This window comes from Gopherus evgoodei, chromosome 6, assembly GCF_007399415.2.
Source record: "Gopherus evgoodei ecotype Sinaloan lineage chromosome 6, rGopEvg1_v1.p, whole genome shotgun sequence".
NCBI classification, from domain to species: Eukaryota; Metazoa; Chordata; order Testudines; family Testudinidae; genus Gopherus; species Gopherus evgoodei.
The window spans coordinates 71,679,338-71,690,222 of record NC_044327.1 but is presented as its reverse complement, the minus strand read 5'-3'; the positions used below and the strand labels follow the sequence as shown (position 1 = coordinate 71,690,222).

Here is a 10,885-nt window from a genome sequence, read left to right as displayed (position 1 = left end):
AGCTCCTTCAGAAGGGAAACATAAGGTGCAATCCACTTTCTCCTATATGCCTCATAGAATCATAGAAATGTAGAACTGGAAGGGACCTTGATTAAGTTATCTAGTCCAGCCACCTGCATTTTCGTCCTTTAGTTATTGTTAATTCCTTGAATTGCCATGTCCCTAATTATGCTAAGCATTATGCACATCCCTAGTAAGAATCAGTTCATGCCCCCAAAGAGCTCACGGCTTAAATAAACAGGACAAACAGGAAGGAGAGAGGTAGCATTATCTCTATTTTACTGATTAGAAAACACAGAAATTCAGTGACTTGCCCAAGGTCACACAGGCAGTCCATAGCAGAGTGGGAATTGAACTTGAGTCCCAATCCAATGTCTTAACCACAAGCACAACCTTTCCTCTCCCTTTTCTGTTCAGAATTAGTTTTGTTCCTTCATACATTATGTGCATGGGAACATAGGGACCATATGTGATCACACTGATAATTATGCAAATCAAAAAGTTATGTAAACATTATCCTGTGGGCAAGTATTAGACCAAAAACACTCTCTCATCCCCCAATGAAGACATTGGATGCTTGTGGCCAATAAATGGTGTGAAGTGTATCTTCGCCAATCCTGGTTGCTGTGTTTATTTTATGTTAACAGAATAGTCCAAAAAAAACAGAAGCTCCACCATGAGACCCTCTCTCTTAGATTCCAGACTCTGTTTCTGTGTCTTTAAGAGCTGCAGTTAGAAGGAAGAGGTAGTCCAAGCAGAGAATTATGATTTCCAGTTATCTGAGCTACAGTCCTTAGCTGTGGATGCCTGGCTAGTCCCAGGTTACGTCGTTACTCAGTGGCAGGTTAATAGGAACCATCTGCCAAACAAACCCTCTTGTTTACTGACTAGTATTGGTCTTTGATAAAGGCCTATAAGAAAGGGTAAGTGGATTTCTTTCCCCAGGATCCAGCACAGGGTGGTAGGGGCTGTTGACACAAAAGTGTTCCTCTTCTGAATCCCAAAGGCTCAGTCAGTGTACCCATCATAGTACCAACACACAGAATGCACATAGACACAAATGGGTTAGGTAGAAGATGAAGATGTAATTCATTATTGGTACCTCAAAGTTAAGCAGAAACTTTGAAGCCCACCCACAAAGCAAATAACATCTCATATGCATTAAAAACAAAGACAGCATTATATACCAGATTTAAAAATAGATTTATTTCACCATAGCTATTTAAAGTGAATAGATTTTCATGTAATAAAATGTTTAATGCTAAAAAATTGTGTTTACTAAGACACGTACACCTTATTTTCAGTTTTCTACAGATACATACCCTATTATTTTAAAGGTTTACTCAAGGTTGCAAGGTCCCAGCTGGATGTACTTTTTTCTATCAATGTGTTTGCATAGTCTTTCATTGTGCATTTGTATTCAGCAAACAGAATTAAATCCCTTTTTTAGAAAATAATTTGTGCAGAAGCACTTAGGAGTAACCTCAGAATAATGAGCTAGCACACATCTAACAAGTAAAACATTTTAAGAAAACAGATTTTATTTTCAAAATTTCCAGAGTGTATATCATGAGAAATGAAGCTTTCTAAAAAAAATATAACAAGAATATTTGACACCATCCTTTTGGATATTGTCCGAATTCAAATGCTAAGGCACTCAGTTGAACAAATATTTATTATTTATAAGTTTGTTAATTTTCCTATAAAGAAAACTACTCTTTACTTTTTTTCCTACAAATATATTTAAGATTACAAAAAGTTATCACAATTTAAACTTTTAACCTACCTTGTTCAAAATAGATAGAGAAAACAGAAGTGCATGTTTTTTTCTATTTCTTCCTACTCAAGAAACTATGGTATAAATAAATTTACAACAATCAAATCTTAAAAGTTATTTAGTAGCCCAAAACATTGATACATGTTATTCCTGCCAGTTTAAAGTAAACATTTACAGTCCCCATTTACAGCTCCCTTTAATACCCATTTACTATTTTGTTGTCCTAAAGTCTGCCTTCTTAGGGTGTAATGTTGTCTTTATAGGCAGGAACAATTATTCATGTTTATTCATGCTTTTTTTTGGTATTCCAGTTCAGCTTTTATGTCATCTTTCTTGTGTTCTACTGATAATATTGCAATTTGCTTAACTCAATGAATTATAAGACATTTCCTATATTTACAGTATTTTTGATTGAGTATATAGAAAGTTAAAAATAAAAGTGTTAATAACCCAATTTCTTTCCTGTGATATTTAAAGGTACATTGGTGAAATATAAAATTTCCTGACTTTGAATTAATGTTACACAAAATATCCACAAATATTTAAAATCATTTTAAGCTGTTTAAGAACTAAATCATGCTCGTATAACGCTGCATTTAAAGCTGTCACACAGCTTATCTTTCAGTAGCTGTCTATATTCTTCTTGGTTTCTTTTAAAGTTCCTGGTTTTCTCATAGCAGTTTTACATGTGAACAGCAGACGCCATTTCAGCATCCTTTTGCAAAGTTGCAGAATTGTCTGGTGGCGGTTTATATAAGCAGAATGCAGTGCCAATAAAAAGAATAGTGATGACTTTACAAGCTGCACCTTTATATGAAGAAAAGTGAACTTGTTTATTGTTGAAGATCAACTGTCAATACATATAGTTATTTAATTGACAGAGCTTGTGAAAGCCTTACATTCAACTTGATGGCATCTGTCTGTCTGTCATGCCATAACTTTTAAACATCCCATTTGATCAATTTCAAAATTATCTAGACATCTATGACAAAATTATTGATTTGGGGGGTAAATCAGAGAACCAAAAAGGAGAAAATGGGGGGACATATGGAGACCCTATCATCTCTTTAGCACAGCCCCAGCTTCAAACACCTCTGCAACTGTCTACAGATCAAACACCTTGTCCACAGCACCCATTAATTCCTATAATAATACCTGTCTCATCACAGTTCATCCTCCCAATAGAGTTTAACATGTTGACACTTGAATGACTTATTTCCCAAACAAATAATAATGGGGGGTGAGTGGGATAAAAAGCCGCTGACACAGAGGAATGTAAGGGGAAATGCAGGGACGTAATGATCTCTTGATGAGTGCAATGAGTTTGGCCCACAGAAGCTATAAATATGTGACCCCATAGTTCGTAAGAGTGCCACAAAGGTATAAAGCAATGAAGTAAAAATATTTACTTCTAAGTTGAAAGTCTTAGTGTAAACTTGGTTCAATACTATAGCTCCATATTGTGGTACCCATTAATGGCAGAAAGCATGCTTATCCATAAAGCTAATCAAAAGTTCCCTAAAAACAGCAGGAGTCTTTCCATTGACTTCCAGGAGCTTTGGATCAGGTCCCACATCTGCCCTCTGGTTCTCACTTGCTGTGAGAACTATAATACTCATTAGAATTTTGTTCTTCTCCTCCACTCCAGGCTGTTCAAGACAATAAAATAATCTTCTCTTCTTGCTTTACCTACAGTGCCCCAGATTATATTCATTCATTGGCTTCCTGTCACCTGCTGCACTGTGCTGAAACTCTTCATCCTCACTTAAGATGTTCTGAATAATCTTCCTGAATACACATCCTCCTCTCAAGTACACTCTTCACAGTTCTTTTGACTTCCTGCTCACCGTGCTTTCCAATCCTTACCTTCATGTCCTCATTCATCAAATGTCCTCTATATCCTTCCTCAATTCCCTCCTTAAAGGTGATGTGCAAAGGGAAAACTATTGAGTCTATGCTCTTTTTCTTTCCTCTCTCCTCCTGATGTACAATGTAATCCAGTTCTCAGTCCAAATCATGAAGCGGAGAGCTTCAAATATTAGGAGAGCTATGGGTCACACAAAATTGGCCAGCTATTCAGTAGAGAAACTTTCTAACTTGTTTAGAGATCAAAACTAACTTAAACTGGCTCACTCTCCCCAGTACCATTACTGTCAAGTCAGGCTTTATGTTTCTCCACTTTTTAAAAAACCTGTTTTATACATAAAGCTAACTTTAGAAGCAATGGCAACTGATCAATTAGGGAAAAAACAAAAATTAATTTATATTAATCTTTGCAGACAACTTTTCTAACAAAAAAAGTCCATATATGACACATTGGAAAAAAGCACCTGGATAGGGAAATTATCCCAAAGGAATGAGGTTTGATCTGGAAAAGAGGACCAGCAACCTCAGTTTGTAGCACAATAAAAAAATTGTCTTTAAGATACTATTTCAATGGTACCTCACACCAGTCAGGTTAAAAAATATAGATAGACTGAATAGGGATAAATGTCTAAGAAATTGTGGCGAAAGAGATTTTATGCATCTATGGTGAGCATGTCCATTCATTAGAGAGTCCTGGGATACAATCCGTAATCAAATATCAAACGTTGGGTATTTAATGCCAAATGATCTGTGGGAATGGTCACACTAGAAGACATGAAAAATTATTCTGTCATCTGTTGGTAGCTGGTTGGCTATTGGTAGCATCTTATTGGAAAAGAAAAACAGCCGAACCATAGAGGAATGGCTTAAAAAAATGGGAGGTGGAAGTCACAGAAACACATACATTAACACACTAGTCATACACCCAGAAAAATAGCAGAGAACTGATAGATACTTAGATATTTGATTATTTTTTATTCAATATTCAAAGTATATTCACCTGCCCCAAAAAAACCACATATCCTTTTTTTTTTACTTAAAACTTGATAGATATGCCTGATCTAAATGTCATAATGATGGTAATACCTTGTTAAATAGAAAGATCTGATGTTTAAATAGACATTATAAAGACAAGAGCTAGCTGTTGTAATTATTGTTTTGTTTCTGTTATTTATATGGCATGGATTTGTAAACTTGATAAACTTCCTAAATAAAATCAACAGCTTAAAAAGATAATGCTTAAAAGGTATTTGTTAAAGCTGGTGGGGAGGGTTTGTTTGTTTTTTGTTTGTTTGGGGGGTTGTTTGTTTGTTTAATTTTCAAACATTGGTAGCTAAACTTAAACACCTTAATAGGTAGCCTCACTGCCAAAGGAGATGGTCACCTGCGTCTATCTTTGAAGTCAAAAGGTACCTGAGTACCTTTAAAAATATCAGATGAAAAACTTATTAATTGAGAGGGGAAGTTATTTTTAGTCAGAATCTTTGAAGGTCTATTTTTGTTCTTCTTTGGAACTCTCATTCAACTGTAATGTTAAACTAACACTGGGGAGAAAATATGTATTTGTTAAAAGTTTAATTATAACTACAGGGTGAGAAAATGCCAATATTTATGTGAGACCTCTAAAAATCTTCCAGCCAAACTAGGGAAGTCAGCAAGAGGAATTCCCCTCCTGCCTCAAAAAACTGGGGGGGACGGTGGAGGGCAACCACAGAAATCCCACTATATTTCAGGCTCTTGTTCATCTATAAGGAAGCTATAAAGGGCACAAGCCACCTAAGAAAAAAAACATTTTAGGTTATCTTTAAAGACCTAACTCTTCAAACAATCCCTCCTTGTTTCTTTCAATTGTCAAGAGTCCCCACAAACTTTCTACCAAACTGTGGACCTGTGTCTTGCCTGGTTTTTGACTGTCATGTCTTATGTAAATAGTAGTTCCTTCAGAAGAGGAAACTTGTCTTATCTCTTTGCAAAGTGCTGAGTACTATGTAAACTTATTACATAGTCTTATTAGGCTATTTTCTTACTCCTCACTTGTCACCTGGCAGTGAAATTCAAAATAGCTATGCCTTTTGCTATTAAAGATTTTAACACTCATTTGTGTTATGTACATATCAAATATGCAGTCACTTACTTATACCAATCAGCATGTAGGCCATTTTTGAGTTGTCGTAGACCCAGCAGGCTCCTTTAATGTCACATTTATTAATATCCCACAGAGTACAACTACTGTCTATTGCCACACCAAACAAAATTGGTCCAGGAATAGTGCCTAGAAGAGATACAAGTGTACAAAGATAATTGAAAGAGTCTTAACTGAATCAACAGAATTCATAGAGTGAGAGGCCAGGTTGGTGATTGAAGAATCAAGTTTTGTGTAGCTAGATTATAGAACCAGACATTCAAATCTCATCATCTTATTTTAGCCCTTTGTCCTTCTGAGATAGAGGACCATGCAACTTGCTGTACGTTCTTGCAAAGAACACCTTAAATACTAAGGTACCATCTGCTCCGTGTGAACACTAAAGATACTACAGTACTTTTTATAGGAACAGGAGTTTGCCCTAGTGTCTTGGATCAATATTTACTCTCTTTCCCATTGCAGTATTGTGTGCTCATTTGTTGTCACCTCCCACCCAAGAGGTGGCTATACGTTAAGGATCCAATATGTACAATTTTTAAGCCCTTTCAGGTATTTCAGTCATTATGTAAATTAGTATTTAAATTATATAATAAATCCTGACAGTGCTCATGTAGAAACATAAGCTATCCCCTTACACATGATAGACGTGGACAGGGATTTTAGAATAGATTTTCCTAAATGATGATAAACAGTACAATATATAACTGAACACTGTGTCACACATGTACTGTCACTCCAGTTCCAAACGACCTGGTGTACTGATCTTAAGAAATGCAGCTCAGTAAACAGTTATCTGTCGGCCAAGGAGGGAAAAGCTCTCAATTCCTTGGGGCTATTTTTACCAGCCATCTCAGTTCTACCACATCTTTTCACTCCCCTATTCTCAGAGAGGCACAGATTTTTTGGGGGGGAAAACTTCCTTGGCTAATAAGTCTATTAGATGGTATTAGAGATAATAACAACTGTCTTTTTGGGAGGATGGGGGGGAAAGAAAAGTTAGCTGATATAGGCTGGAACTGTTGTGGCTGTTAAATTCTTATTTTGTCTTATTCTAGGTACTATTTAGCATTTAACTAGAGCTGGTAGCAGTAGTGATGTTATCTGGGGGGTGTTTTGGAAGGGGCTAGTCTGGTCAGAACATCTCTTGGGACCAGAATGATGAAGGCCCTGGATCCTAGGAGACATTGGGAGTGGTAGCCTGATGATGAAGCTTGCTTGGGTAGCCAGTTTTTCTCTCTAGAATTTCGCTCTCTCTTTTTTTTTTAAGGACTCCAAAAAGGAGTGGTGGGTGGAATAGTCCAGTCCCTCATTATTTTATCCATCAATTAGAACTAGTTTCCAATTTTCATTAATTCCCAGTCCCACATTGTCTTGTTTACTCGGCATGATTTTAACACAGTCCTTGAATTCTATTACTAGGTCTTTTTGTTTGCCCTAATTTATTTTTTCCATCTCCCTTTTGCAACTTTTCCCATCAACATTAATTTGAAAGGTTGCAACACTTTATGAACTTTCACTTACTTTTTACAGTTGAACTTATAATTAAGGTAAATTTGTAGGCTCAATTATTACAACAGGCCCTGAGTACAACATCGCATGGTAAGAGACTATGGCTCCATGTCTTGTGCAGGGTAGGGCTCCCCTCATGTTATCTCTCCTACCTCCAGTGTGGATGAGGTAAATGTGTTGGGACATTAGCTTCCTCCCAGGGTCCCCATGCAAGCCTAGAGTGTAGGGAAACAATGCGCTCATACCCACCCTCAGGTTTGTAGAATTTGAGACCATTAGTTAACTTCCATACTGGAATGGCCTTGCTCATACTTGGAGAAGTTCTTTGCTGTATAATAGTTTTTAAATGTTGCGTCCTTCACATTTAACCATACTCTGGCATGCGTGTCTCACTGTTTCTGCATCCACATCAATTACCCCCAAAAATAATTTAATAAAGAAAATAGAAAGTCAGCACAAACCATTTAAAAGGGGTTTGGAAATGAATGACTAAATTATGCAGATTATCTGTCTGCCAGACTTCTAAAATGTACATATGTACCCATTAAAAGTAAGGACACAAAACACTGCAGCAGCTTTCATATATTCTTTACCATTTTACTTGCAATATCTAAAGTACTGTCATTTTCATCAGTGTTAAATTATATAATAAAAACGTGGCTAAAGGAACTCAATATCATCAAGTGAAGTGTTACAGAACCACAGAATTTTTGATTGGCGGAGTCTTAAAAGTCCTGAAATTTTTCAAAGAATGGAGTTGCATTTTTTTGGGAGGAGGGGGGTTGCTTTTGTTAAGAGGATGCAAGTTTAAATATTATTCTTCTGCAGTTGGGATTTGTTTCCTTTGGCATACCCATTTAGCCTCTTTGCATAACTATTTATAGAGAAGACAGCATTAATACTAAAAAATAAGTAAAGTACCATATTTGAATTCCTATGATGAATTCTAAGCTATTTCAAGATTGAATTTGGCCTAATCTTTCAGACAAAGAGACTGCAGCAAATTCATTCATACACATTTTCTTTAAAATTAGTCGGTCTGGGTATTTGAAAAGGAAGTCTTCCAATTAGACATTTTATGCTGGGACAGGTATTTAAGCAAAAGATAATAAATGTCCTACCTACTAATCGTAGAAATACTGACTGCACTCCCAGAGCAAATGAACGCTGTTTATCTGGCACACACCTGCAAACAAAATTGCAGTTTAAGGGTTTTATCAAATGTAAATTTAACTTAAACTGATGTTTTTCATCTTGTTTTTTTGGTAAGTTACACTTGGGCTTTTGAAAAATTGCATTATCTGTTAATACTTTGGTCTGTATATGGAGTCAAAGCAACCTAAAAACTTTAAATGGAATTTACTTCACAAAAGAGACAAAAATCAACTTCCCTAATATATCATTATGCATTATATACGATACTAGTTTTCTGCAATAAAACATAGACAGCTTTGGCAGGAGAAATCATCATAGTCTTTTTCCCAATGTGTTTTCACAAGATATTCAAAGCAAGGGATTCAGTTCAAGATCACGCACATTACTTATGTCTTGGTTAATCATTATGAAGTGGAGATGTGGCAGGGGACTATGCTTAAGCACACAGTAGAGGTGTTTTTTTTCAATGCTTTGGACCAAATGTATAATCAGTAGATATTGCACTTATTTGTAGATTTTTGTCTTGCATCAGCATATTGCATTACATAAGGTAATACAACAAGCAGCAGCTTGCATAATAAATAAACTATTTTGGTTGAACCTTACTGCTAACAGTCCAGCATCCCAGTAAAATCTATGCCACTGATAATTGAAAAGGGATAGGCTTTGAGCAATCTCAAGTAAGTTTTAAGAAGTATGATGACACAAACACAAAATATTGTTTTCCCCTAATCCTCCCTAATCCAAACATAGTTGCCCTTTCTCTCCCTCCAGACTAACACAATCAAATTGTCAATGCAAGTCTCATGTGGACTCACACTGGAGCACCAAGAACAGAAGGTCAATGAAATGAAGCATGATAATACAGTACAGTGCAGTATGTTAAATCACTATCTCAGTTTTACAATAGTACTTTTTCTGGTATATAAAGTTATTCTATAAATTGATGTGCTTTTCAAGTAACTTGTAAGCTTTAAATAGTAAAAATGTTAATGCACTGTTTCTAAATTTGGCCATGAGGCTTTACAAGTTGTATAACAGGGATGCAATTATCATGCTCTGAATGTTATGACACTTATTAACATCCATATTGTAGCTCTGCATGGGTGAACAGCTGCTTTAACATGGTATTAATGAAGTCTCATTTCAATGGGAAGGTAAGTCCCACACATTTATAGGTCTACATATTAATTTGGAATCTAGTGTGTCTCTAGCAGAGTGTGTTCAGGATCAAAGACCATCTGAGTTTCAGACATTGGCAAGACAACTAAGTTGTGGTTAACATGCGCCTACCTTTCTTAGAATTTTATACTGCCACTCATCATCATAGAATCAGAGCACCTTCAACATAAAAACCAATAGCAACAGCAAAATCCTCAGAAGATTTCTAGGAGTCTTTAGCACGTCTCCCTTTATGGGATCGGGAGTCTGCTTGGAGTAAGAGAGGAAGACTGTGTGTATGGCAGGGATTTGGGAACAAGAGGGATGTTCAAATTGTGAGTGTTACTTATGGTGGGAGGATTTCTCAAAAGAGGAAGGCTTTGAAATGTGGGCCCAGTTTAGTTCAAAATCATACGCTCCATCACCTTGTAGCTGGTGCTCAAGAGGGAAATTGGCCTATAACTAGAAGGGTCATCTGCAGATTTTCCAGGCTTTAGGAGTGCTCCTCTCCACAAACAGCAAATTTCACCAGTCTCCAGGATGTTGGTGAAATGCTGCATCAGCCAATTCCATGCCACTGAACTCAGGTTACATAGGAACTTGTGGCAGATGCCATCTTTTCCCACTGCTTTTCCCAGTTACATGGTTGAAATGACTGGATCAATCTCCTTACTTGTGAATAGTCCAGACCATTGGGACAGTGAACCATATGTGAACAACACCTGCTAGAGTTGATGCTGGAGTTGATACTGTTTATCCACTGGCTGTTTTGATGTCCACAAAAGTTTAGCAGCAATGGCACTGACTTTCAACTGCGACCTAGTGACATGTGTGGAATTTGCAGCCCCCAGGTGTCTCAGCAGATTCCAGGCATGTCTGCTTGAGCCACAGTTTCCATCTTGCTACATCCAGTAATACTAGGAGAGATTTTCTAATTTCTGGGTCCCTACACTCACCACAGTTGCAGAAGAGATCTTGGATCTCTGCAGTCCAGCAAGGAGTGTATGAAAGTGTTTCTCAGCCTTTTTGATACCAGGAACCAGCTTGCTGACTTCCTAAACTATATCAGGGTCATCTTGGGGACCAGCACCAATCCATGGACCAGCTGGTGAGAAACACTGGTGTATAATGACCTGTGTCCATGGGAGTTATTCTTCTTTGCAGGGGTGATTAGGTGCACAGTAAAATGGTCAAAAGTCTTCAGCATTGGGGACATGGATCATCTTTAGAGATGAACATCAGGTCAGGGCAGTATTCTCTGCCCCATCTTGCAG

At 37.0% G+C, this 10,885-nt stretch overlaps 1 protein-coding gene across 1 annotated transcript in view; it reads right to left on the bottom strand.

Moving 5' to 3' along the window:
• Window positions 1-1,192: 1,192 nt before the first annotated feature.
• SLCO4C1 (solute carrier organic anion transporter family member 4C1) overlaps window positions 1,193-10,885 on the bottom strand; it is a 97,126-nt gene continuing 87,433 nt past the window's right edge. Inside the window, exons 11-13 of the mRNA XM_030567869.1 lie at window positions 8,417-8,481; window positions 5,778-5,915; window positions 1,193-2,584 (exon numbers count right to left, since the gene is read on the bottom strand). Of these exons, the coding sequence (XP_030423729.1) occupies window positions 2,460-2,584; window positions 5,778-5,915; window positions 8,417-8,481 (328 nt within the window). The 3' untranslated portion in view covers window positions 1,193-2,459. The remainder of the gene's footprint in view (window positions 2,585-5,777; window positions 5,916-8,416; window positions 8,482-10,885) is intronic.